We start from the raw sequence: 26,873 nt of genomic DNA, 5'->3' as shown, positions 1-26,873 counted from the left end.
CCGGGTTCAAAGAAGCTTAACGACGTTCCCCTTGCCGAAATAGGCAGGAAATTCACATGCGAGATTGGACCATCTAGAGACTACGGGCAAACGAGGTGATACGGAGCGCCTACATAAGAATTACGTGTTCTTGGGAGGCAATGTGCAACAAGGGACAACAAGGGTTGGTCTGCGTGAAGGGCCTCGTTTGTCACTATTTCGAGTCCTCGCCGGGGCCCTCGGGTTCTTACTGCTCTTCTCACTGCATCGAAGCAAGGAATTTGTGTAAATTTTGATTGTATTACCACTGGAAATTATCCATCATCTACCAAATTCTTTTATGTATCCGTCATGAGTTGGGATTGTCCGGCCCCAAACGCCTCCAAAAACAGCAACAAACTGCATAATTCCACAAAGCTCCACCTCGGGGCCTTCCAGAACGCCGGTTCCCAGTGGTATCATATGTAACAGCTCTTTAAATGTACAGACATCTTTTAATGCTCTTCTCCCAACAAAAGAAATGGCTTTTGGTACAAGGTCGTGTTTGGCTTTCAAGGTTATTTCCTCGTCGTCGAGTCGTTTAGTTTTCGCTCCCTATTAGATGACATCGGCTCGTTCGTATCCAGCGGGCTTCAGGGCAGGCCTGGGAACCTCTCGGTCCTTGAACTCGCTGACAAAGGGGTTTGGATCTTCGGATTGGTTGAGGTTACCGAGTGTGTGGTTGACACCTCGGTGGACGGCTTCGTCAGCCCTGATGTAAAGGATCAGGTCCTTCATCGTGCGGTGCTCCTTGGGCATTTGCCAGTACTAGCCACACACTGAGTCAGCAAGGTTTCATTCCAAGACCTGTGTAAGAGTTGTTGGTGTTGCTCACCTGGACAGCAATATCGGGAATGCCAAACTTGGGGTCGTTCCACTTGGGCAGGTTACCGTCCTCGATCTCCTTGATGCAGCGGGTGTAGGTATGGACGGCCTCCTCCTCAAGATATCCGACAAATCGGTGAACAATCTTGGGGGAAATGAGGTACGAGACGAAAAGGCTGTTGAAGAAGACGCCCTGAGCTCCAATGATCATCATCTTCATGAACCAGCCAGGCTCGCACATCTTCATGAATGTCAGGAGGTGCATCCGCTCGTTGTAGCTCTCCTCAAGGAGTGTCTCGATCCAACCGTTGTCTCGCTTCATGCGTCGAAGACTTCCGAGGTGGCGCAACATACCGCCGACCATGCCTGGGACTCCGGCGATGCTCTCCAAGAAGATGAAACGCACCAACTTGGGCTTGTCAGCCTGCGTTTTCTTCGGATCAGGGGAGGGAGGTGATACATACCCATTGCGCCTCGGTAAGAGGCTTCTGTGCCACAACAGAAGTTGTTGGGTGCTTCTTGTCAACTTGCTGTTCACGATCCATGCCTGTGGCCTTGTCCATGCACCACCGGGCAAGGCGCACAATCTTCCAGGCCACCCAGTCACCTTTGGTTCGGGGCTCTCGGTGGGCAGGTACGACAGCAGCCATCTCCTCGTATGTCTGGGCGTGGTGAGGCCATGCTGGCTTGGTCTTTTGGATATGGGCAGTCTCCTTCACGGGGAAGAAGTCACGGAGTTGGGTGGCGGGTGTTGACGAGAAGAGTCGATGTTGTTGGCTCGCTGCGTAGTCGACTCTAAGGACAGCCGGACATCCGAGAAGGGAGGAAGAAGAGGATGCAGTACGGACGAAGCTTAGAGCTGCTGCCTTTCCAAGCTGTGCAGCTTGTCTTGAGGCGTGGGTGTGCTGGATCTGAGTCGAAAGCATTGGGATGGACAAGACTTGCAAGGTCTTGAATGTATAAGAAAGTATAGCAAAGAGGTGGTAGAGACCAGTGATGATATTGTTTGATACAGGGCACAGCATACAAAAGCCTTCTGCCTGACAAGGCATGACAGGACCTTATATATTTGCAGATAGATAACAGCTGTCGGGGAGGTTGCCCCGGAGGATGGGCATCATTCCCATCCATACCCCCTAGGGTCCATGGCAAAGCAGAGTCGGAGTTCCCTCGCGAGGGAGCAGGTATGAGCAGGATGCCTGTGCACCCAGCTGGGTGTTGCTTACAATAGACGATACGAAAGCCACGAAGACAGACCGGAAGGCTCAAGGTCCATGTGTTCAAGGTGAGCGGCGTGTGCGGCGCTGCGGTATCTTTGCCGCAAAAATCGGGCCAATGCTGGGTTTTGTCATGGTGATGACGGCCCGCAGAGTGGTTCAGACAAGCGCTGAGAGGCGCTAGGAAAGCTCTTTCAAGACCCAAATCGAGAACGCGGCCATGTGTGTGGATGGGATACACAAGGTTCACCGGCGGCCGTCTTGGAGTTGCTGGATACCACGTGAGAGAGTTCCATCGGGAGGACTCGGAAGATGGGGCTCTGCTCTCTGGATGACTACAGTATTACCTCTCGCGGAGACTAAACCACCTCAAGGCAAGGCGAGGTACATGGCCTGTAGGCGTAATCTCTGCGGTTGCGCAGGTTTCTATCAAATTTTACTGATGCTCATTCCCGTATTCCCTCATGTCGGGGACCCCAAGCTCAGCTTCACCAGTCGGAAGGCGTCGATATCTATTCAGCTTGGCCTCGCGCTCGCGCTTTGGCCTAAAAACCGCGAACGAGATCCATGCCGGCGGGTTTTTGATTGGTGACTCGGTGAATTGTTGACGGGAATATGGGCCTCAGTTCGGGGACAAACATGGGCAATCGGCGACGAAAGGCATCTTTTTACTTAGACGCACGCCTCTATGAACCACGTGCCACAAATTCAGGGATCCGAATTTGGGGACGAGTCTAATTATTTTCTGCGTAGCATTGGCAGGGCTGGAATTTGAAATCATTATGCCTCCTTTGTCTGTGAAAATCTGCGTCATCATGTGATGGTCAACTCCGAGGAGGACGGAGGACATCAGCCACTTGCAAGATTTTACAACGAACCTACATGCAGTTTGTATCCGTTATGAAGACGTTGGTTTATAGGGAGATTCAGCTCGTGGGTGAGAAAATAAGAAGTTTCTCAAACGGGAGCATGATGAAATTGTTGCCTTTGTCTGCGCCTTGAGTTTAATGAGGCGACTAACACAGGTAATCAACGTTCATGGGCTTCATGCTTAACCTGCACTCTCTACACAATTAAAGTGTAACCAAGATACAAACCAGAGAAAGTGCCCATGATGAAAGTCAAAGAATTCATAAATCAAGGCGTGCATTCACCCGAATCATGTTCAAATGATCCATCATCCCCGTCAATCCGAGCCCTGAACTTGTCAGACGCGGGTGGCTTCCGGGTAGGTAGGGATGTCACAAATGCAGCCCCACGAGACATGATGGATGCCAAGACCCGAGCCCAGATTTCGAGGTATTTATTAAGAGATCACCAAGTTTAATATGAGTCACATGAGTATATGGATACCTCGGACAGGCAGTCAGAGCCCCCTACCGTGTAAATAGGCAACTCGGGTTCCCAGGTATGAATCCAACCGTGGACCAGCGTTGACGGGCAAAGTCTTCGAGTATGAGCCAACTTGAAGAATAAGGGAAATATCGGAACAGCAGGAACAAACATCGATGCAACCCCCAAATTTTTAGTAGCAGCCATGATTGACGTCAAGATCTAATCGTATTAACGTTTCCGCGCCATGGCCGAGGAAAAGAAAGCGTCTAAAAAAAGTCGAGGGAAAAAAATCAAGTTCCTCCAAAAGTTGCCCCTCCTTCTGCCCCTCCATCCCCCCTGTTTGGGTCCAAGTCTTTGTGCCCGACCACTACGAGTCGATGTACCTTGATCAAAAGTTAGTTTTGTTTGATACTATTCATTATCGTTCAAGGCATCAACTCTTGTTATTCATATAATATACAATATTAAACAAGGCAAAACTTTCCTAGCCTTTTCCCTCGCCAGCTTGTTTTATTCTCCCTAAAAACCAGATCCATCCTCGACCCGTTTTCGACCGACTCGCGACCGGCATCAAACACCCACCCACACACACACGCACATAAGGCGCACACAAAACTTTCCTCCTTGACACACCTCGCACGCCTCAAAACATCTTCGACAACCGCCTTCTTTCTACCACCAGAAAAGAAAACACTTGACATCATGCCTCCTAAGAAGTGGGGTAAGTAGCCCCTCCAAGCACTGGGACATCTAGATTTATCGTGTCTTATCGCGAGATGGGCTTTGCGGGGTCGTAGACTCGATCCCTGCCTCGAAACCGTGAAGGACCTCTTGGCTAACAGAAGTTTTCATAGACGACGAGGAGAGCGACGACAGCTCCTCTTCCAGCTCTCCCCAGGCTACCGGTGCCGGTGCTGCTCGCCGCAAGTTTGACGATGAGGAAGACGATAGCGATGTAAGTCTCGACATGGTGCCCCGCGCTCTCTGGCGCCTTGCAAGACTAACCCGACCCTCTTCACCAGGTCCTCGATTCGTGGGATGCCGCCGAAGACTCCGAGGTAGAGCGCGAGAAGGAGCGCAAGGCCGCCGAGGCCAAGGCCAAGGCTGCTGAAGCTGCCGCCGCTGCCAAGAAGCCCAAGGGCCAGCGTATTGCTGAGCACCAGGCCGACCGAGCCAAGCAGAAGGCCGACGCCGCCAACGTTCAGGTGATCGAGGAGACCGAGGCCGAGAAGCGTGAGCGACTCCGACGTACCGAGCAGGAGGCCGATCTCGCTCACGCCGCCGACATGTTTGGAGATATCGGAATCAGCGCTGGTCGGGCCAAGACTCGAACTGCTGCCGTCGTCGTCGACTCCAGCGATCCTACCAACACTGTCGACATCTCCAAGCTGCCCCTTTTCCAGCCCAAGACCAAGGCTCAGTTCGACAACCTCCGCACAGTTCTGGGCCCCATCCTTTCGGCCAACGCAAAGAACGCCCAGTACAGCCTCTTCCTTCAGGACTTCACCAAGGCACTCGCCAAGGAGATGCCCAGCGAGCAGATCAAGAAGCTTGCTAGTACTATCACCGCCCTGGGCAACGAGAAGATGAGGGAGGAGAAGGCTGCCGACAAGGGCGGCAAGAAGACCAAGGCTGCCAAGACCAAGACGTCCCTGGTTACTGGCCGTGCTAACGTTGCGGACACTAGCCATTACGATGACGATGGCGACTTTGGAGAGTGAGTATCTGGATTCCTATGTGAGGAACTTGACCAAGCTGACCCTGCTCTAGTGATGACTTCATGTGAAGCGGTTCTTGACGAAATAATGAGGGGAGCTCCCATCTCGCGCCCCAGTCCGTGGCTCCAACTCCGGGCTGCGCATTCCTGGCCCTGCCCAGCGAGCCTGCCTCTACACTTGCCGTGGTGTAGTTGCGGCGTGCCGTTGGAGCCTACGTCTGTCTGCATGCCGGCGTTTCATGGCTTCGCCTCGAATCCGTTCCGGGTGCTCGGATAGGACAGGGGCAGCAGGGTGAGGGTGGCGCAAGGAGAGGGTAGCAAAAGGCGGTCGTTTAACGGACGGACGCGAGGGCGTCGGGGTATTTTGGAATGAAAGCGAACACGCTCGGAGATTGGCACTTGTCCTCACAGTAGACGAGTCCGTTGCATATACTCCATTAGATGGGAGTTGTGTGAGACTCAAGCCCGGGTTGCCCTGGTCTAGAAAAAGTTTAAGACAAAAGCTAGAGGATAGTTGTGCATTACATTACACCTGAACATGTTGAACTTCATATAGAACTCGTACATTATCATGTCTGTTCGTATACAATTGCCTGGCTAAGCTGCTTTCGTTGTTATGTGATAAACCAACGTACCAGCATGGCAGGGGTATCTCATCAACCGCCCATGATCTTCTCCCCAGAATGATTAGAGAGAGTAGAATCGTGGGTGTGTATTCATTCCTGTCATTCATTGCAACAGACCAGCAACGCCGAAAAATTCCCAGGCCTGTCCATTGTAGGACCCCAAACGCCGACCGTTGTCTTTCCTATACATGCGTCGTCATCCATCCCGATAAACCACCCACTTTAAGATATACAGCGCCGCACATGTATCCATCGTCGACGCAATGCTCCGTAAATTGGAAAAATGATAATGGCAAAAAAGAGTAGAGTGAGTGAGCCAGTGATCCAAAGGCTCAGACCACGTTGCCCGCCATGCCCATGAAGAGCGCGTGGACGGCAAGGGACAGGGTCCAGAAGCCAACCTTCTTGAACCGGCGGACACGGCTCTGCTGGTTCTCAACGTCCCTAGCAAAGGCGTCGTAGGTCTCGGCTGACATGTCGTTCATAAGGCCGCAGTCAAAGATGGACCAGCTGCCATCAAAGTCGCTGGCGCGCTTGACGATGCGGCAGCTGATGGGGATGTACGTCTTCTTTGCGTTGATGTAGGCAACGATGGGCCGGACGAGGGCCTGGTTCACGTACGACATGTCCTTGGTGAAGAGAGGCACTGCAGCCTTGACGTCGTTGAGATGGATGCGGAGATCCATGATCAAGTAACGGCGCTCGTCCTCGCCTGTCTGTGATTCCTCGGTCGCGATATCACCATGGATATCGCCGGCCGAATCTGAGAGATGTCCGCTTGTGAGGAGAGCAGGGCCCTGCTCTTGAATGTTGCGCATAAAGCGGTGACGGTTCGAGATGACAACCTCCTCCAGCTGGTCGTAAAAGTCGGTCATGACCTTAGTAATGCTCTCATCAGTGTCCGCTGGGAACATGACATCAGCGACAATGTCGACATTTCCTTCATAGATCCAGCCAAAAGGTCCCTCAACTCCGCGGTTAAGGTGGTCGATCTTCAAGCCATCGATTCGGAGCCTGCTGAACTTCTTCCATGCCTTGGGATCACCAAAGCCAAGTGTAGCGTCCGGATCGCCGTTGCCACTGGGAATGACACCGTGGACTTGTCGCGGGTGGATCGTGAATAGGGAACCATCAAAAGATCCCGACATGTGGTTTGCTGAGAGGAAGTCGTAGAAGAGCCACTGCTTCCGGAGCTGAGGCAGCTCGCATGAAAAGATGCTGACCGAGAAGGGCCTGAAACCACCCGGCTGGTGGACGGTAAGGAGAAGATCCTCCATCTTGAACTTTTCAATCTCAAAGTCCCCTGGCTGGTGCTTGTGGCGGTATGACAAGGGATCAAGCTCCTCGATCGGCCAGGTCACTGACGTACGGTCAATGACACCCCGCACACCCTTGATCTCAACATCCTTTAATAGGCCTTTGCCGTTCCACCAGTTTAAGAAGGAGAGCGTGACGTTGACGGTCGAAAACGTGACGTCGAATTGGGTGTAGTTCCCGTCGTCCTCCTCGTCCTCGGACTCAGACACCTTCTCCAGATTGGCTTGTCGACCAGCAGCCGCCTCAGCAGCAGCGTCTGATGAACCCTTGCTCACGGACGAGACGCTGCCCTGACCAGGACGTCGAGAAACAAACACATTTCGGAACGAGATGACGCCATCGCGCCATTTGGGAACAATGGCGGACTCGAAGACGACGGTGACACCGGCAGACTGTGTGAGGTAATCGCCCACCCATTGAGCCAATGTTTCTGCAGCCTGTTAGTGATCGTTAGACCACCCATGATAGGATCATCCATACCTTGAGCAAAGACGGTGTTGATAGAGAGGATGACGAGAGAGAAAAAGGTTGTTGTTCCCAAGAGAATCCAGACAAGGTGGCCAAACAAGAACCATGAAACAAAGGCCCCCCATTCATCGATGTTCCATGGCCTCATGCTTCTAATAGACACCCACTTCAACCGGACCTTGAGGCGCTCCCAAAAGCCATTAGCAGCCTCAAGCAACTCCTCCTTGGTAGGCCGGTGGGGCATCCTCGGTAGATGTAGATATGACATGTAGGATGCGATTGACTCGGAGTCCGAGGCAGAAGCATCTTGCTTCGGTTGGTCGGGGGATTGTTTCGAAGCATCTTTGGCCGTTTCGTTTAATGTGGAAGCCTTGACCTTCTGTAGGTCTTGGGTAGTCTTGGATTGCCTGGTGGGGGAGACAGCGATTTCCTTGCCACAGGAACACCTCGACGCATTGCCATCACTGCTCCCACTGTAGAATCTATGCTGCCATGACCTTGCCGGCCATGTCGGTGTGCATTTTGCATTGCGAATAGCAATGCGAGGGGTCAGCGGGGTGTTTATGCGATCGGCGCAAGAGTTCCGAAGCGGCAAAGGATGGCGCCAGGCACATGTCGGGGCATTGGTTGCATTATTGTATGCGATTCGACCGAAGGGTTGCCATTCTCGCTGGCTGCGAGCAGAACGAAAACTCGAGGACGCGAGGGAGGTCGGTGATAGTGGCCATCTCGGACCAGATTCTGCAGAGGCACGCAGAGCTGCGGGTATGGGTATGGAGCAGCATGTGGCTGGAGAAGAGTTGATGGAGATCCCAAAGCAGCGGCCGATCCGAAACGAGGGAAAGCCCTTAGCCATCATTCCAACACATTGTGCCTGCCTCGAGGACAATAGGGCACGGGGAACGTGGACTGGGCAAGGCAGGATGGAGGTGAAAGGGTTTGGTTGGAGTGAGAGTGAGAGATCGAGGTTGCAACGGAAGATGGAGTCGGTGTTAGCAACCTCTGATTCCGTCACGCCCAGGCGAGTGCCCTCTAACCTGAGTGTGCTAACTAATGCACCTTGATTTTTGGGCAGCCGAAAGTCACTCCATGACGCGCCCTCCAGGTTGGAGTCGCCGAGCCAATCGATAAGCCGCGATAAGCCACACAAATTTTTGATCGGTGTGGTTCGAAAGTCCAACGGCGTCCCCACCAAATCCTCAATACCCTTTCGACGAGCTTGACTTGAAGATTTTCGTGCGATCCCGATATTGAAGAATATTTCTAGGAGCCGAAAGAGTGTGCTGGATTCCGTCTCGATTCTTCACCGCAAGATATCTCCAAGTTCTGCCCAAAATGCCTGCGCCCACAGCGTTGAAGAAGGCCGAGGATGCCCCGCTCGCCACAGATATTCCTCTTCCAGTCGCAGGTAGGAAAAATTTCACAGAGTCGAGAAAATCGCAGAGGCCAGGGTCTGACATCTAGCTAGAAAATGACGAAGAGTTTCTATTAGACGCTCCCGACGCTCTCCCCGCTGATGCGAATGCCGTCGTGCCTGTGGAGGACAATGAGGATGGAATGGCTATCGATGAGGAGGGACGCCCTCGATTTGCGCCGGCCAGAGACATTGTGAGATTGTCCCTTTACCGTTCATGCTGAGAGAACATTCCTCTAACCTTCCCAGGACCCCATCACCAGAGTCGAGACTCGCAAGGTCCCTATCCCTCCTCACCGAATGACACCTCTAAAACAGGCCTGGACCTCCATCTACCCGCCACTCGTCGAGCATCTGAAGCTCCAGTGCCGAATGAACATTAAGCGAAAGACGGTCGAGTTGAGGACGTCGAAGCATACCACCGACTCGGGAGCGCTGCAAAAGGGAGAAGACTTTGTCAAGGCCTTTACGCTGGGCTTTGACGTGGACGACGCCATCGCACTGCTACGACTTGACGACCTTTACATCGAGACATTCGAGATCAAGGACGTGCGAACGATGCACGGCGACAGCCAGGCTCGCGCTATCGGTCGGATTGCTGGCAAGGACGGAAAGACAAAGTTCGCCATCGAGAACGCGAGCCGGACCCGAATCGTGCTGGCCGACTCCAAGATTCACATTCTCGGCGGGTTTAAGAACATCCACCTCGCCCGTGAGTCGGTCGTCAGCCTGATTCTCGGAAAGCCACCTGGCAAGGTGTACGGCAATCTCCGAACGGTCGCGGCGAGGATGAAGGAGCGCTTCTAGACGAAGCTACGATAGACTTGGGTTGCTACATACGGCGTTTCGGGTGGGCAGCATTATGATATTGGGTTATGTCGGACAGGGGTTACGGACTCGAAGCACAGCAAAGCAAAGCAAGGCAAAGCAAGAGGCTGGCATGACATGGCATGTCGATAACGATCGAGTTTGAGATGAATCTGATTTGATGTTTCGTGGATACCCACATGGAAGGATGCAGCGAGGCAGCAGAAAGGCGCGCGCGTACTCTTACACTACCTTGACTTCCATGCTCTACGTGCCGACATACGGACGGATGCACATGGGCCCGCGACGCATGATTGTGCCGGGCGAGACGTTGTCAGTTCATGTTTGATACTCAGCAGTAATACCGCTTTCAAATATCAACCCATGTTGTCGGCCTGCACGCATCCAGACGTAGACGCCCACACAAACACGAGGGGGGTGGGAGGGCTCGGGTCTCTTGTTGGCTGCAGCTCCTCATGAGAGCTGATAGGCACGGACTCACATCACTCCATTCACATCCATGTCTATCAGAACATGAAAAACATCGACCGACTTTCGAGCCCTGACCGACAATTTGAGGATGGCGGCTTTCTGCTGGAGCTTGTCTTCCATGTAGACGAAGGAGATGCGGAAGCACTGCATGGCATCCATGGTTGGGCCTGGCAGATGGGATGGATGGTGCCTGCGCTCGCCATGCAGCCTCCCGGGACTGCGGAGGCGCGCCTCGTCGCACCTACACCTTGTTGACTTTGGCTTCCGATCGGGACGGGCATTGTCCAACCGAAAGCCGTCCTTGAGCCGGCACGGAGAGGCCTGGGCAACGATGCGGCGGACGACGGGCAAGGCGAAGCCCGCGCGTGCCCGCGGCGCCGGGAATCAACGGGAGGAGGAGGGCTGATGGTTGGCATCTTGCTGTTGGCGAGCGAGGCAAAGGCATGGCGGAACGACGGGATGTAGGTAATCGACGACGTGCTACGTGGGGATGCATGGCGAGAGTGGACATGATCCAACTTGGGAGCCATGACGGATATTATCCTGCGGTAGATTGGGCTAGGTAGGCTAGCTAAGAGCAGTAGTAATCAAATCTCATGAAGTGACAGATGGATTCTCCTCTCGGTCTCAGTGCGGCGCTGCGTCGGCCGGTAGAATGGCATGTAATGGAGGCACCGTGTGTCTGAGGCGGGAAAAAGAGGTGATTTCCATGTCCAAACAACGGTACCGCAGCGATATGCTCATGATGATCCATGCTGTCCCCCTCGAGCCAGGGCCCTGTCAACGTCGGTTATCCATCTCCCAGAGGTGAGCCGCGAACCATTGGCCGAGTAGCAGCCTTCGCGAGGCGGGATGAGGATAATTTTAGCGGGGTACCCTGATCTGGGCGATGTGAAGCCATCCACCTCAGTTTTCCATTTTTTTTTTTTGCCTTGCCTCTCAAGTCGGTCGGTGGACCAACCAGGGGGCACCCCTCCACTTCACCTCTAACCATGCACCTCTCAAGGGCCCCAGTGTGAGATTGTGAGATCATTTTCACCCCTCCACGGCCCTCCATCGAACCTATTGCCCCACCTTGCTTGGTGAGAGGTGTTGTCTGGACGTGCCGTCCACCACCAGCCTGCGTGCGTGCGTACGCCATGGATGGGCATGGCATGGCATGGAGGGAGGTGGATGGGGGCTACGTACGGTACCTTCCTAACAGCTTTCGTGTCGACTGTTTACTGGGCTCGACTGCCTTCCTCATGCTTCCAATTCCTTCATAAAACACCCTGCCCTCCCCTCCATCTTCGCTTTCTCCCTTCTCTCTTCCTCCTCTTCATTCCTCTTCTTCACATCCATCTCACATACAGACCAGAGTACCTCTTGACGTGGTTCTGGGCTTCATTGCGTCTTGTACAAAAAACCTTCTCTCCACTAAGGTGAGCTTCATTTGACTACCCACTGTTCGCTTGCTGTTGCCCCTCCTATCCTCCAGCTCCTTTGAGCTCTGTTGCTGTTGTTCCCCTCACTGGACCCCTCCATCCAGTCCACCCCTCCATTCCACCCCTCCCTCACCGATTGGAACCCCCCACCAAACGGGAGCTGGCTGGCTTGGTTGTGATGAGCAACACCAAAGACTGTTGAGGCATATTCCAACCACTCGTCATTTTCACACGGGCCGTTTCTCGTTTGGTGCCGCTCACCAGAAAGCTCCGCCTACCAGAGAGCTTATAATTTCTCCCTCTTCCCTCGCACTCTTCTCTCTTTCCTCTCCTTCCACCTCACAACACGACAGCAGCCGAGCTACCCACCCATTGAACTACCAGCTAATACATCAGCCCATTCAGAACATCACATCACCAACATGGCCATCACCAAGGTCTTCGCCCGCTCCGTCTACGACTCCCGTGGCAACCCCACCGTCGAGGTTGACGTCGTTACCGAGACCGGCCTCCACCGGGCCATCGTTCCCTCCGGTGCCTCTACCGGTACGTCCCGATCCTCCTCGGCTTCACATAACTGTCTCGCTAAGTTTCCGTAATATAGGCCAGCACGAGGCTTGCGAGCTCCGAGATGGCGACAAGTCCAAGTGGGGCGGCAAGGGTGTCACCAAGGCCGTCGAGAACGTCAACACCGTCATTGCTCCCGCTCTGATTGAGAAGAACATTGATGTCAAGGACCAGTCCGCTGTCGATGCCTTCCTCAACGAGCTCGATGGTACCCCCAACAAGACCAAGCTCGGTGCCAACGCCATCCTCGGTGTCTCTCTGGCCGTTGCCAAGGCCGGTGCTGCTGAGAAGGTGTGTTTCAATTGGATTCTCTCTGCCGTGTTTCGTTCACATGCTGATCTCTCCTGCAGGGCGTTCCTCTGTACGCTCACGTTTCCGACCTTGCCGGAACCAAGAAGCCCTATGTCCTCCCCGTTCCCTTCATGAACGTCCTCAACGGCGGGTAAGTGTCAATTGGCTCGATGCCTAGTGCTGTCAGCTAACCTTGATGTCAGTTCCCACGCTGGTGGCCGTCTCGCCTTCCAGGAGTTCATGATTGTCCCTACGTAAGTGCTTCACCTGAGTCATACAACCCAAGCCTTGCTAACGCAGCCTTAGTGACGCTCCCTCTTTCACCGAGGCCATGCGCCAGGGTGCTGAGGTCTACCAGGCCCTCAAGGGTCTGGCCAAGAAGCGATACGGCCAGTCCGCCGGCAACGTCGGTGACGAGGGTGGTGTCGCCCCCGATATCCAGACTGCTGAGGAGGCTCTCGAGCTCATCACCGATGCCATTGAGCAGGTCGGCTACACTGGCCAGATCAAGATCGCCATGGACGTTGCCTCCAGCGAGTTCTACAAGGTGGAGGAGAAGAAGTACGATCTTGACTTCAAGAACCCCGAGAGCGACCCCACCAAGTGGCTCACCTACGAGGAGCTCGCCAACCTCTACGCTGAGCTCAGCAAGAAGTACCCCATCGTCTCCATCGAGGACCCCTTCGCCGAGGACGACTGGGAGGCCTGGAGCTACTTCTCCAAGACCCAGGACATCCAGATTGTCGGTGATGATCTGACTGTCACCAACCCTCTCCGCATCAAGAAGGCCATTGAGCTCAAGTCTTGCAACGCCCTCCTCCTCAAGGTCAACCAGATCGGTACCCTGACCGAGTCCATCCAGGCCGCCAAGGACTCCTACGCCGACGGCTGGGGTGTCATGGTCTCCCACCGATCTGGTGAGACTGAGGATGTCACCATTGCTGACATTGCTGTTGGTCTCCGTGCCGGTGAGATCAAGACCGGTGCCCCTGCCCGATCTGAGCGTCTCGCCAAGCTCAACCAGATCCTCCGAATTGAGGAGGAGCTCGGTGAGGGCGCCATCTACGCCGGTGCCAACTTCCGCACCTCTGTCAACCTGTAAATGGAGAGGCAGATGTGCACCTAAAAGCCTTGGGATGATGATGATGCCTTTGAGTCCTTCGCCAGGAGCGCATGGGACCAGATACCAGGTCGGCAAAATTGAAGTAATATAGGCTAAAAAAACCGTAAAATAAGGTTCAACAATAAAGACATTGATTGAAGTTCAAACATTGGGCGTCTTGTTTCTTGTGATGATTTCTGGTGATCGCCTGAGAATTGGGTTCCTGGATTGGGGTTTCTCTGAGTGAAAGTGACGGGGCTGAGCAGGGAATGTACGTACCTTTACTGTGGCTGCCATTGGATCTGCAGAAGAGATAGGGCTGTTGAGCCACATGTGGCGGTTTCCCGGGCAACGCTGTCTTTGGCGCATTACGATAACAGATAACATCAACACCGCCAAGTGGGATTGTTAGAGATTCACTTTATCCATAACAACATCGCCGATTTTGAGAGCCGCCCATCCAAAAGCGAACCTCATCTGAGGAAATACTAACCCATCATGTCAGCCTCAGAAGATCTTATCGACTTTAACCTAATCGAAGGGCAAAAGGAGAACATTCAGTCCTTGCCTGGCGGTCGTTCAGCAAAGAAACTGGCTCAACTCTACTCGCCCTCACCACTTCACAAACTCTCGACACCAACACCTTCCGACACACGCAATGTGCACGACTGCATCCGAGCCGAGTTCGAGGCCGAGGTTGAGAACCTCGCCGAGTCGGACGACCCCCTCGACGTCTTCGAGCGTTACGTTCGATGGACCCTAGATGCCTACCCCTCGGCGCAAGCAACACCACAGTCACAGCTTCACACTCTTCTTGAGCGCGCGACAAAGGCCTTTATTGGCTCAGCGCAGTACAAGAACGACCCTAGATACCTCAAGCTCTGGGTTCACTACATCCACTTTTTCTCTGATGCCCCGCGCGAGACATACATGTTCCTGTCCCGACACGGTATCGGAGAGTCCCTTGCTCTCTTCTACGAAGAGTACGCGGCGTGGCTCGAGGGTGCAGGACGGTGGGCTCAGGCTGAAGAAGTGTACAAGCTGGGTATCGAGCGCGAGGCCCGGCCGGTTCAGCGACTCTTGCGCAAGTTCAAGGAGTTTGAGGAGCGAGTTGCCCAGCAGCCAGACGTCATGGACGAGCCCTCATCGCCGGCTCTGCCCACTGTCCGACCAGCCCTTGCTGCCAAGGTCGATCCATTCGCAGCTGCGCGGGCAGCAGATCCCCAAGCCCCTCGGCCAACAAGCGGTGGAGGATCGAAGCCTAATAAGTCCAAGCTAGCCATCTTCTCGGATGCTGATGCCAAGCCATCTGCCATGTCCACAAGAGCGGCTGGTTCCAAGGGTTGGGACACTATCGGTTCGCTCGCGGATCGTAAGAAGGAGAATGCTGTGGAGGCCAAGCCCTGGGCTGGCGAGACTCTCCAAGCAGGGGGAAAGAAGAGCGCTGCTCCCAAGATGTCGATCTTTAGGGATCCGGTAAGTTCCTCTCTCTTTCCTCAAACCGCCCAAAATATTGATAGTCATAGAACTAATAAATGGTTTCATTCGGTGTTGGTTCAATAGTCTCTTTCACAAATACAGAATATTGTTGTTGTTCCTTCACAACATCAAGTCTCAGTTCATCCCCATACAGGCAAAAAGGAGCGCGTGTTTGTTGACCTTGCAGCAATTTACCCAACTCCAGAGGAGCTTGGTACCGAGCTAAGCTTCGAGGAGATCATGGCTGCTAATCGAGGCTGGCTTGATCACAGCTGGGAGGAGGAGTCTGTTGACGAGAACCTGGTTCATGATCCTATTGCTCCTCTTGTTGAGATTGAAGAGATCAGCAAGGGAGTTGGAGAGAAATTGGTGATTCACCAAGATCCTGCCGACAAGCTGATGATCCACCAGGATTCTGGCGACAGGCTGAGGATCCATAAAGATCCTCCTGCTGGCAAGCTAGTCATTCATCAAGACCGTTCCGACAAGCTGGTGATTCATAAAGACACTGTGCAGTATGACGAGAACGGCAGGGCCATGGAGCAGCCTCGAGTACCACGAGGGGGCAAGAAGAAGAAGGTGATTGAAGTCAACGAGACTCAGATCAGTAAGTGTTCTCACATTAGCCTCCCTTTCTATCATCTAACCATTCAACAGTCAAGGCAAAGCTTGATTCCCCGTCAAGACCCAAGCTAAAGAAGAAGAACACCTCGGAGCCCACCATGACGATCCATACCAAAGCCGCCACTGATGAGATCTACGATATTTTCAATGCCCCGTTGAAGCCTGCCGGTCAGGATGATGAAGAGAGCGCCTACGATGATGATGATTACGAAAGTGACGACAACTACACGACTGACGTGGAGAGCACCGGAACAACCAGGCAGATCGAGCCTAGTGAAGCCGGTGACGATGAGACGTCTGATGCGAAGAGTGTCAGCGAGTGGTCTGACTTTTCAACAAGAAGACACATTCCCAACCTCAATGAGGATGGGGACGATGACGAGGAAGAGCGTGATGGTGAACGAAACGACACTCAGGTCTCTGATCTCATCGATACAAGTGCACCAGTGACAGAGCAAGAACCATCTGATGCTTTCGACAACTCTGATCGACAGGACCGAACTGAGGATGCTGAGGAAGGAGAAGATGTTGAGGAGCTCGAGACTCCAGTGACAGAAGAGTTCCCTCCCATGACACGGACGAGCTTCATCCCTATCCCCCCTGAAGACTACGAGCCACCAACTCGGCCGTATAGGGACCCGGCTGAGGTGGCCAACAACCGATTGCCGTTCATGACACCCATCACAGAGAGGACCGAGGCATCTCTTGACGTGACGGTGGAACGCAACGAGTACAAGACGCCTTGCAAGAAGGACAACTCGATGTTGGTGGATGATGAGGAGGGCTCAGACCTTGAGCCCCTGAGCAGCCCACTGCGCGAGATAGTGCACGAGGCTCGCCCTGCTCCCAAGATGTCGGCTCCTCTGGCTCCCAAGTCCATTGGGCCTTTGGGAAAGTCGATTCCCTCGAAGCCCCTTCCTCCCAAGGGTCCCATCATCAAGGATATCCAGTGCAACCCTGTCGATGAATCTATCCGGGCCGAAATCATCGCCAAGATGCTGCCGCCGTTGAGCGCCTACTCTGGATTCTACGACCACCGGCAGGAGAGGTACGAAAGGGGCAACGAAATTCGCAAGTTTGCCAAGGCCCTCGCTAAAGCCAACAAGTCGGGCGACAGGACTGGGCCTATTACCAGCCCAGTCGTGATCGAATTCCCCGACACTCACGCTACGTACACGGTCAAGAAGGAACTCGGAGCTGGAGCTTTCGCACCTGTCTACCTGGTAGAGAACTCAGCTCCTGAAGGGGACGAGAATGATGAGAATGCCATTCCCACGATGGGCAAGGGCGCTTTTGCTGTCAACCACCGCAACGAGGTTGAAGCACTCAAGATGGAGACGCCGCCTTCACCATGGGAGTTCCATATTATGCGTCTAGCTCACACTCGCTTGGGCCCTCAGCATCGCGCCTCAGCTTCCATGTCGTACGCACATGAGATGCATCTGTACCAAGACGAGGGATTCCTCTTCCTGCCATACCACCCTCATGGTACACTACTCGACGTGGTCAACTTCTTCCGAGCTGAGCCTTCTGCCGTTATGGACGAGCAGTTGGCCATGTTCTTCACCATCGAACTCCTCCGAACGGTAGAGGCTCTCCACTCCAAGAGCCTCCTACATGGCGACCTCAAGGCTGACAACTGTCTTTTGCGTTTGGACGCTCTCATGAGCGAAGAGCCCCTATCAAGCCAGTGGAAGGCCGATGGCAGTGGCGGTTGGTCTTCGCGGGGTGTAGTCCTCATCGACTTTGGACGAGGCATCGATATGCGTGCTTTCGTGCCTAACGTCGAGTTCATCGCCGACTGGAAGACGAGTGCTCAAGACTGCGCCGAGATGCGAGAGGGCCGTCCATGGACATGGCAGATTGACTACCACGGTCTCGCTGGCATCATCCACACTCTGCTCTTTGGCAAGTACATCGAGACGATGCGCTGTGACCAGGGCGGGCTGGGCAAGTCTGGCAGGCGGTACAAGGTTCGCGAGAGCCTCAAGCGATACTGGCAGACGGATCTCTGGTCCGACTGCTTCGAGCTTCTGCTCAACCCCGGTGCAGCTGCCGAGGCGGGAGGCGAGGAGGGCAGCAAGATGCCTGTTCTCAAGTCGATGAAGGGCGTGAGGGAGCGCATGGAGAAGTGGCTAGAGGCCAACTGCGAGAGGGGCGTCGGGCTGAAGAGTCTGATGGGGAGGTTGGAGGCTTCGTTTTCCAAGAACCGCAAGTAGATTTTTGACTTGCGTGTGACTTTGTCTTGTTACGATTCATGGCCTGGCGTTGGATCATGTTGTCTGGCATCCCCTAGGATTAAAGCCGGAGTGATGAAGGGAGGCATTGATGGTTCTAGACCTTTGGCTTGAGTTTTGCTTGGGAGTTTTGTATGCGTGATGAGAATACCCGTTTATTTGAAAATGCATTGTTATGAGTATATTCCATTGTTTGATAATCATGGTGGTTTGTTCGTGAGTGCAAATAGGTTTTTGCCATCTGCCCCACTTGAAGCCATTCTGACGATTCATAATATCAAGCCCAAAGACAGTGGACGTCAGGGCGATGTATGCCATACCTTTCTGCTAGCTATCTAACTTGATAGTAGTATGGCAGTGACAGCAGGGTCGTGTTTTACCTTTCCAATAATGTGGTCACATTTCATAGTTCTCCTTGGACATGACCACTCGTCACTGTTTCCCAACAGTGAGTACCATGGAATTAACCACGCGCCGTGAGGTGAGTTCAGGTAAGAGATAGTCCAGTGTATTACATTATGATACAAGTTTCTACTTGTATGTCAGGATAGCTTCATCCATATCTATAATCCTCCCGGTCAACCATCAGCACTCATTCCTCTACTCGCTCTCATCGGACTCGTCCTTCTTCTTCTTTGCCCCCTTCTTCCCCCTCGTCCCCTTCTTCGCATCCTTGACGGCCTTACGATCAACCTGGTCCTGTATCTTATTCCTCTCCGCCTCCCCCTTTGCCTGCAGCTCCTCCTCCAGCTGCTTGAACTCTTCGCTCTCGGCGTCCATGCCCACGAGCGATTCAAGGAGCTTGATCTCATCGGCCCAGACCTTCTTATCCTCAACGGGCTTGCCGTCGGACCCTGGCCGGTCGATGGGCGTCTCGAGTACCATGGGCATGCCGGCGAAGGGGGCGTGGTTCATTATACTGTGGAAGGCACGCAGGCCGAGGAAGCCGGTGCCGATGTTGGCGTGGAGGTCACGGTTGGAGTTGAAGGGGGCTTTGCTGTCGTTGACTGGAAGTTGTTAGTTGGTTCCAGCAGAGAGGGGCAAGGGGACGCTTACGGTGGAAAGCCTTGAGGTACTTGTGGCCGACGATGTCGTTGAAAGAGTCAATAGTCTCCTTGAAAGCCTCGGGTGTCCGCAAGTCATGCCCAGCAGCAAAGGCATGGCAAGTATCGATACAGACACCCACTCGCTCCTTGTCCTCGACCAAGGCGATAATGTCTCTCAAATCCTCCCAGGTCGACCCAATAACATTGCCACTTCCTGCCATGTTCTCGAGCACGGTTACAACCGTCTTGGTGGCCTTGTGAGATTTGTTCAGCTGCGCCGCGATCCGTCCAATCGCAGCAGCCCGACTGTCACCGCCCGTCGACCCGGGATGGAAGTTGTACAGCCGAATGCCCAGCTGCTCGCATCGGTTGAGGTCATCGAGGAAGCTGGTGTACGCCTGGTTGGCCTTTTCCTCGTCGGCCTGTGCCAGGTTGACCAGATACGAGCCGTGAGGGAGGGCGTGCTCGGCAGCGCTGTAGCCGTGGTGCTTGCATTGCGAGATGAACTGGCTCTTGGCTGAGGGGTCGAGGGGAGGGTTGGTCCATTTGCGCTGCGACTTGAGGAAGAGGGCGAAGGCGTTGGCGCCGATGTGGATGGCGTTGGTGACAGAGTTTTGCACACCTATAGACGATATTTGATTAGCGTGTGAATCGAGCAGAAACAGAGTCAGATTGCGAACCTCCTGCGGCACTGACGTGAGCACCAATGTGCATAGCCGGCTTGAGCGAAGAGATAGCCGTCCGATCCGCGAGCGGCGTAGAGTCTTCCTCCTTCTTGGTCTTGCGCTTCTTGGTCACCTTTGTCGCCGGCGCCGGCGCGTCAATCTCTGGTTCCGGCTCGGCCTTTCGCTTGGTCGCAGCCTTCGCGACGGCCCCCTTTGTCTTCTCAATCGCCTTGCCCGCGGCCGCGACGGCCTTGGTCACCTTGGGCATCTCGTCGTCGTTGTCGTCTTCGTTGTAGCTGACTGCCTGTCTTTTGCGCAGAGATGTACGGGCCATTGTAGGTTACAAGGTCGTCACAGTCCCGGAGAAAGACTCTGAGCGGTTTTTCAGCGCTGATGAAGCAATTGATCAAGGTTTGTTTTTCGAGGTTGATGGAAAGGGCAATCGATAGTGCCCATACTGTGTGACGCGATTGACGCGATGCCTCCTGAATTACCAAGCACGAAATCATGTGACCTCACATCCAATTGTCAGACTCATGTTGAATTTCAAGAGTATCAATTTCTATCGTATTCCTGACCATTCAAGATCCAAAAGAGACCGTGAGGGGGCCTCGCCTTTCGTACAGAAACGCCTAATTCAGCCAGTACATATGAAATACGGGAATAGTCCCACGTCCAGAATCCAAGCCTCCATTTTCCTTCCTTACCTATCCCAGCATCAGACATATAAAACCGCCGTTCAGACAAGTACACCATGAAACTTAGGCAAAAATCTCCATCTCAGCCTTTCGATCAGGAGAAAACTGATCCTTATATGCCTCCCACAACTTCTCAACCTCTCGAATGTAGCGCTCGTGAAGCTCATCAATGTCCTCCTGTGCCGGCTGAGGGCCATGAGGCCTCTCAACCCGGAGCGGGCGCCCAATGACAATATTGACCGGTCGTCGATACGGCATGAGTCCAACGTCATAGTTGAGCACGCCTCGTCCGTGGAGAGCCGGCACGGTGAACTTGAAGACCTTGAGGAAGATCATCTGCATCTGGTGCACAATCGGGTGCGTCTTGGGGCTGAGCTGGTCGTAAAGATCGTTCTCACCGAATCCAATGACGGGGACAAGGTCAGCTCCTGTGCGAAGCGCCATCTTGACAAAGCCCTTGCGTCCCTTGAGAATCAGACGAAGAGTCCCCGGCTGAGCTTCGAGCGACTCTCGGGCACCTCCTACGACAATAGTAACCGCACGTCCTTGGCCGTCGTTATTGGGGCCACCCTTGGTCAACATGTTCCAGATCGATTCCTTGGAAACAGACTGCAGACCCATCCACAGAATCCAGTCACGGTTGAAGGGAAGACGGAAGTTGGAGTCGAGAGTAAGTAGAGTGTTGGTAATGCCAGGGAATAGCTCTCTGAACCCGAGGGCATTGGTAGCAAAAGCTCCCCACGCTCCATGAGAAATAATGCCATGGGGGTGGTAGCCAAAGATGTATTTCCTGTCGGCGGGCAGGTCAAACGTCTTGTGCAACTTCATGGGGAAGTATCCAGTAAAGAGCTTCCACAGTCGCAGGCTGCGGAACCATTCGGAGCGGTACGACAGACGCCCATTGCTTGCTGCTGTCGAGAGAGTGAGGTGGATGAGGTACGGGACAAGAATAGGCCAGGTCAAAGGGTTGGCGCAGATCAGCCAGAAGATTGACACCAAAAGGATGATAGACATGCAGTGGAAGAGCACTGCTGCCGTTTGTAATCGCCGTGCCATAGGCACGCGCAGGGGAGCAAATCGAATTCCTCCAGCGCGCCAGCTTGCCCGCTCACGTTGCTGCGACTCAGCGATGATGGGCAACTTTGGGTAAGACCAGTCTTCGTCATATCTGGTATCCTTCTCGTTCTTCCCGCCAGCGACGGCGGCGTAGCTCTTGGTTGCCCCATTGGATGGTGAAAGTGTCACGTCGTCGAAATCGCCGTTGCTGGTGGATATGGTCGACTGAAGGTCGCCGCCGTCCTCTATCTCGGGTCTTGCTAGGGTCCCCTATCGCCGACTAGTCAGTCTAAGCACTTCAGCTGTCGTGTTGCAGGTGGCGTATACGTTATCTGCGGTGGTATCTTCCTCCCGGGTTTCTGGTTGCTCCGGCTCGGTCGGTTCGTTTGACTCTGGGTTGGGAATGGTTGTAACCTTCTCGTTCGTCTCGGATGGCTGCGCGCCTGTAGAGCCGTTAGCGTCTCGATTTCGTATATCCAATGGTCAATTCAAAGGCATGGCGTTGAGGCTCATGTTCGATGCTAGCTTGCAGACGCCTTGGGCCTATGATACATCTGCTCCATCCGCCTGCAGCTGGACGAGCGCATGGCTCACAGAGATCACCTCGTACGCGGGACAATCGCAAAACTCACCATTCTCGATAGAAATACCGCCGTCGACCTCGGGACTCGCCATGATGTCTGTTGCCTGCGCGTCGAGATAGATGGTTTCTTAGGTGGGGGGGTCGAGGTCCTAGATAAAGTCGGTGCGGACTGCGTCAAAAACACAGCACGGCCACGTCACGGCAACGGAAGCGACGAGAGAAGATGAAAGCAAAGTCAAAGTCCAGATGCAGCGACAATGGCACGAGCATCAGGCACCATTATACCACGGTTTGGATGGATGAAGGTGGGCCAGGTAGTTGGTTTCATGGATGCTTCATCCGTCAAACATGCCGAATACGCACAGCTTCCTTTTGGACGATGACGTCGCACTCGTGGGCTTCGACACGTGAAGTCAGAAGCTTCCATCCCCATCCGGCATGGTACATTACGGTACGGTACGGGTTCCGCAGCCCTCGCCTTGTATACAGTGTCGCTGGTCCGTGTCAACCCAGTCATTCCCACCAGCCTCGGTACATGCTCAACTCATTCACTCGTGTCACTCGCTCTTCAACACAAACAGAAGCACCTGCAAAGAAGTGAACCTATATTAGAACATTATAGACAACATCGGACCGAGCCTGCCATGCATGCCGAGAACTTCTTATCTCAGCTCTCCCTCCCGGACCCTGCCATGGGATCCATCCATTCCCTTAGCCCCTGATTCGGCCCTGTTATACCATCCCGCCTTTGTATCCATGGGGTCAGCCAACGCTTGGTGGATTCTCTATATACAAAGCATCATGACTTTGCACACCTTTCTCCTACCATCCCAGTTGGGTGCAGCCACGAGGCACACTATCTGAGAGCAATCAATAACTTCAACAGCAACAACAACAATGCATGTATGGTACAGTAACAATACGACAGCCAGTTCATAAACATCCCAAGTCCTTTCTTTTGAAGTGGAGGCCCCTACCATCCACTGAACCAAATTCCCAAAACCTATAACGCCTCCCTGAGCACCATGCCGAATAATCTCAAGGGTAGAAAACGAAGGTCGTCTTAGTATGCCCTGCAACAAGGAAAAGAAGATGCGTCAACGCTTTGAAGTCACCTCACGCTACGCCTTGACCGCCGCTGCTGCTGCCGCGGCGTCGCGTGTCTCCATCTGTTGCTTCAAGTCTGCCACCACATGATCCAGAGTAGTAACTTTATCGGTCAGAGTCTTAACCCTCTCCTCCAGTGTTTGGATGTAAGCCCAGACACTAGGGTCGCTCTGTGCGAACATGTTGCTCTCGTTGGTGGGCGCGGCGCCGCTCCCGCTCCGGGTGTGGGAGAAGCCGGCGGAGCCGGGCGCGGCAAATTCAGGATGCGACAGCCCGGGAAGCTTGGGCCGAGGCTGCGTGCTGTGAGGTGATTGTAGGTCCGATGTCCGGCGTCCAAATTGCTGTTGCTGAAGCTGCTGCGTCAAGCTGGGCGAGCGCTGCCGCACCAGGTTGTTGCCATCGTGACCTTGAACTCCGGGGCTCAAAGGCTTGGGACTCTCTGTAATCCCCGTCTGTGAATACATGTTTGCGTTGGCCGCCGTGACGGGCAACGGCGAGATGTTGGTGCTGGCTGTATGGGCGGCCAAATTGTTGGCCACATTCTGTGAGGCATTGGAGCTCGCTTGGTTTTGCTGCTGGCTCACGTTCGGAGGGAAGAGCCCTCCCGAGCCCGGTCGCGCGCCAGGCGGCGGGTAAGTCCGGGCATGCGCACCATAGCCGTCACCTTGAGCTCCAGCGACGTGCTGGGTCGTGATGCTAGGCAGACTTTGTCGCCTCAGTTCATCATCCTCTGCATTATCGTAAGCGAGGCCAGACATGGCCGACTCATCAGCTTCGGCAATGCTGTTCTCCAGATCATTATCATCAACAAAGCTGCCCATGCTTGACCGTCGTCCAGCACAACCACCAGCACCCTTGGAGTGACGAGCCAGAGCATCACCACGAGCAAACTTGCGGTCACACTTGGGACAGACGTGAGGCTTCTCACCCGTATGCAGCTTCCCGTGGCGCTTCAAGTCATGAAGCCGGCGAAATCGCATCTGACACTCGGTACAAACGTACGGTTTCTCCTGGCTGTGTGTCAAGAGGTGACTTTTGAGGTTGTGGTGGCGCGTAAACTCGGTGTTGCAGTAGGGGCATTTATGCTTCTTGGAAGTAGATGACGTGGGTGATGTCTGGCCCTGCCCCGGCATGGGAAAGCTCATTCCTCTAGCAGGAGATTCCGCCAAGTTACCCGTGGCCTGGAGCGACCCTGGATATGATAACGAGCCTGGCTGGTGTCTCTCTTCTTGGCCAACAACCTGTTGCGACGACTGTTGGTGATGTTGCTCAAGCTTCGGTGCGTCAACGTCCATTGGAGTGGGACTTTCAGTCACTGGAACACCGACAACACTAGCAGCGCTCTGCGGACTTGTCGCACTACGCTCTTCAACCTGGCTAGTCGCGTTTTGCGCCAGCGACACGGGATTTGGAGCCTTTGGAGAAGCATCCATGGCCGCTGTTGGCGCAGCCGGGGGCGCGTCAACAGGGCGGCTCATGGCTTGAACAGCACCGGACATTAGGGAAGCGAGAGCCTTATGGCTAGGGTTGTCGCTCGTCGGGGCAGGAATTCGAGACCCGTCGTCGTGATCGGTGCCTTCGCGTCGCCGGCGCTCGTCCTCGAGAGCAGCTGCGGCTGTCAAGGGCGTCGGGGAGATGCTGGACGCGAGGGCCAGCCGAGCCGACTTTGTCGGGGAGCCAAGGGCCAAAAGGCCCTGGGACTGGAGGGCGAGGGATCGCGGCGATGCAGGAGAAGGTGAGCGAGGCCGCTTGAGCAACCTGACTGCGTCGTCTGAAGGGATGACGGCGGGAGGGGTCGCTTCTGAGCGCGTTGCGGGCGGGGCGTCGGTCGCGGTGAAGGCGGAGGCGTCCGAGGCCATAGACGCAGCTGCTAGCCGTAGAATTGACAAACTTGAAAAAAGATGAAATGCAGCATGCAGTCAGTTTCGAGATTCGAAGACGCCAAAGCCTTTGGTCAAAGGCACATGTCGGGGCGTGATAGATGGATGTGTGGCTGGAGACGTGGCGAGAGCTGATATTTTTTCCCCAGGCAGGAAGGCAGAGGAGGCGAGTGAGGAGCGGGTGGGCGATGCGCTGTGGGCAGTGAGTGGCTCAGGCGACGAGGCAAGAGGTGGAATTGAGGCTCGAATCCGGCAGTACGTAGCGTGCAGGAAGCAACGGTTTAAAGCATGGAGACAGCTGGAAAAGGATAGAGGCGCAGAGGTACCCGTGATGGCGGTCGATGATAATGACGGTGTCGCGCCGAAAGAGTTGTGCAAGGTAGAGGTAGGTAAGTAAAGAGGTAAGGGTAGGTAGGTAAGTAAGTGAACGAGGCGGCCGGAGAGATGGGCTGCGAGGCAACGACGACGGGCGATAGAGAGGGCGAGTCAAAGTGGGCAAGTGGGCGAGAGGGGACGTGATTGGCCGGCCTGGGTGGACGGGTTGAGTGAGTGGGGTACGTAAGAGGGAAAGAGCAAGTGTGTGTGGGCGTGTGTCAGTGGATTGTTGACAGCTGCCGGGCTGGTTCCTTCAGAGAGGGCTTGGCTTTCAGGTGGGATCGTGCAGCGCTGAACCTGGAAACCTGGTCGGCGGGTACGTACCGCGTCTCGTGAACTGGACTGAAGTGGAAATGGAACTGGACGATGTGAAAAGGGGCACGCGTGAAACCTGGCTTTGGATCGCGGGCGACAGAAGAAACAAGCTACTAGAAAGACACACGCAAACCAAACACCAGTGAGCACGTACGTGGTAGATGTGGTGAGAGAAGAGGGAAAAGGGAAACGCGCGCTTGGTTGGGGACAAGGCCATGGCCCAAAAAAAGCCGAACAGCGCGAAAGCGGACAGGAGTGGGCGGTACCGATACGTTTTTGGGATGAGCGGCGGGCTGGAAACGTGCTGGGGAAGGCTCTAAAGTGACTTCGTTTCACGGTACTTGGAACGGGTGTATCTCTTCCCCTGGTAGGTAGGAAACATTGGGTCAGCCATCCGGCCAAACATGCTGCCAACCAAAGCCCGAAGGGTCCGATTGTGTAGATTCGCGTGCATCTCACAATCACGATCAAGCGATCATCGACCATGGTTTACTAGCGAGACCTCTTCCTTCCGCCTGTTCATCTCCTCCAAGGCTGGGCTGCTCGGTGTGATCCCGGCTTCTTCAGACCATGGGCGTCCAGGTTACGGCAGCTCTCTGTCCTCTGATAGGGCACATTGCGCGAGCAAGAAGTGAGAGCGGGAGACGGGAGGAGAGCAAGCAATGATCCATCCCGACACGAGAGATGACGACAGACTGCTGCTGTCAGAGCCTCTGGCCACCCCATGCCATCCCATGCACCTCGGTCAAGGTACATGTCCTCCAGGTATCCCGTCGGAAGGCCCACTGCTTCTCCAAGGTCGACAAGGCAAACCGGTTCCACAGACGAGGCGGCATGTCACTGCCCTATCGCAAGTTGATAGGGCCATGACAGAAAAAGAAGAGAAACAAGAAACCTTCAAGAAGCATAAGGCTTCTCCGTCACCCACTTGCTGATGGCTAGATCTTGCAGAGTTTCAGTCTTGGAAATACTCGAGAACTCGTCGTCAACACAAAAGGATCGCATCTCCCTGTCGTCTAGAGTCGAGACAACTCGGCATGGTTGAATCGACAATCCCCGATCTATCGAACGGCTAGCTAGCAAGTACTAACGGATATGTACAGCGTCATGCTCAGCTCCTGAGCTGAAGGCTCTCTCCTCCAGGGCCGGGCGCAGCTAGGCTCACCCAATCCTTGCTTGGCTTCCCTC

The 26,873-nt window shown here is 54.4% G+C and overlaps 9 protein-coding genes across 9 annotated transcripts; 4 read left to right on the top strand and 5 right to left on the bottom strand.

Moving 5' to 3' along the window:
- Positions 1–576: 576 nt before the first annotated feature.
- On the bottom strand, positions 577–1,769 carry LRP88_07866 (alternative oxidase-domain-containing protein; the record flags this gene model as incomplete). The annotated part of the gene is made up of 3 exons (XM_083244381.1): positions 577–786; positions 854–1,252; positions 1,308–1,769. 3 exons carry the CDS (start codon positions 1,767–1,769, stop codon positions 577–579), a joined length of 1,071 nt encoding a protein of 356 aa, XP_083098875.1.
- A 2,328-nt stretch (positions 1,770–4,097) lies between these two features.
- On the top strand, positions 4,098–5,181 carry LRP88_07865 (translation initiation factor eIF3 core subunit j; the record flags this gene model as incomplete). Its single annotated transcript, XM_083244380.1, has 4 exons — positions 4,098–4,116; positions 4,250–4,350; positions 4,418–5,112; positions 5,166–5,181. 4 exons carry the CDS (start codon positions 4,098–4,100, stop codon positions 5,179–5,181), a joined length of 831 nt encoding a protein of 276 aa, XP_083098874.1.
- Positions 5,182–6,070: 889 nt separating this feature from the next.
- Positions 6,071–8,379, bottom strand: LRP88_07864 (mitochondrial distribution and morphology protein; the record flags this gene model as incomplete). Its single annotated transcript, XM_083244379.1, has 2 exons — positions 6,071–7,485; positions 7,536–8,379. 2 exons carry the CDS (start codon positions 8,377–8,379, stop codon positions 6,071–6,073), a joined length of 2,259 nt encoding a protein of 752 aa, XP_083098873.1.
- A 479-nt stretch (positions 8,380–8,858) lies between these two features.
- On the top strand, positions 8,859–9,744 carry LRP88_07863 (pre-rRNA-processing protein PNO1; the record flags this gene model as incomplete). Its single annotated transcript, XM_083244378.1, has 3 exons — positions 8,859–8,931; positions 9,016–9,131; positions 9,187–9,744. 3 exons carry the CDS (start codon positions 8,859–8,861, stop codon positions 9,742–9,744), a joined length of 747 nt encoding a protein of 248 aa, XP_083098872.1.
- A 2,338-nt stretch (positions 9,745–12,082) lies between these two features.
- LRP88_07862 (enolase acuN) lies at positions 12,083–13,620 on the top strand (the record flags this gene model as incomplete). The annotated part of the gene is made up of 5 exons (XM_083244377.1): positions 12,083–12,206; positions 12,265–12,518; positions 12,578–12,669; positions 12,722–12,772; positions 12,825–13,620. 5 exons carry the CDS (start codon positions 12,083–12,085, stop codon positions 13,618–13,620), a joined length of 1,317 nt encoding a protein of 438 aa, XP_083098871.1.
- A 498-nt stretch (positions 13,621–14,118) lies between these two features.
- On the top strand, positions 14,119–17,942 carry LRP88_07861 (Mad3/BUB1 homology region 1-domain-containing protein; the record flags this gene model as incomplete). Its single annotated transcript, XM_083244376.1, has 3 exons — positions 14,119–15,096; positions 15,184–15,706; positions 15,757–17,942. The coding sequence occupies 3 exons, from the start codon at positions 14,119–14,121 to the stop codon at positions 17,940–17,942; spliced, it is 3,687 nt and encodes a 1,228-aa protein (XP_083098870.1).
- A 618-nt stretch (positions 17,943–18,560) lies between these two features.
- Positions 18,561–20,005, bottom strand: LRP88_07860 (DNA-(apurinic or apyrimidinic site) lyase APN1; the record flags this gene model as incomplete). Its single annotated transcript, XM_083244375.1, has 3 exons — positions 18,561–18,967; positions 19,017–19,628; positions 19,687–20,005. 3 exons carry the CDS (start codon positions 20,003–20,005, stop codon positions 18,561–18,563), a joined length of 1,338 nt encoding a protein of 445 aa, XP_083098869.1.
- Positions 20,006–20,432: 427 nt separating this feature from the next.
- LRP88_07859 (diacylglycerol O-acyltransferase) lies at positions 20,433–22,100 on the bottom strand (the record flags this gene model as incomplete). Its single annotated transcript, XM_083244374.1, has 3 exons — positions 20,433–21,695; positions 21,753–21,868; positions 22,058–22,100. The coding sequence occupies 3 exons, from the start codon at positions 22,098–22,100 to the stop codon at positions 20,433–20,435; spliced, it is 1,422 nt and encodes a 473-aa protein (XP_083098868.1).
- Positions 22,101–23,129: 1,029 nt separating this feature from the next.
- On the bottom strand, positions 23,130–24,974 carry LRP88_07858 (uncharacterized protein; the record flags this gene model as incomplete). Its single annotated transcript, XM_083244373.1, has 1 exon — positions 23,130–24,974. One exon carries the CDS (start codon positions 24,972–24,974, stop codon positions 23,130–23,132), a length of 1,845 nt encoding a protein of 614 aa, XP_083098867.1.
- Between the last annotated feature and the right edge of the window lie 1,899 nt (positions 24,975–26,873).

Source organism: Fusarium phalaenopsidis (genome assembly GCF_050370095.1).
Source record: "Fusarium phalaenopsidis strain FUZ10S chromosome Unknown contig_32302, whole genome shotgun sequence".
Classification (NCBI taxonomy): Eukaryota; Fungi; Ascomycota; class Sordariomycetes; order Hypocreales; family Nectriaceae; genus Fusarium; species Fusarium phalaenopsidis.
Note: the sequence above shows the minus strand (reverse complement) of the source record. Positions and strands in the feature narration are given on the sequence as shown.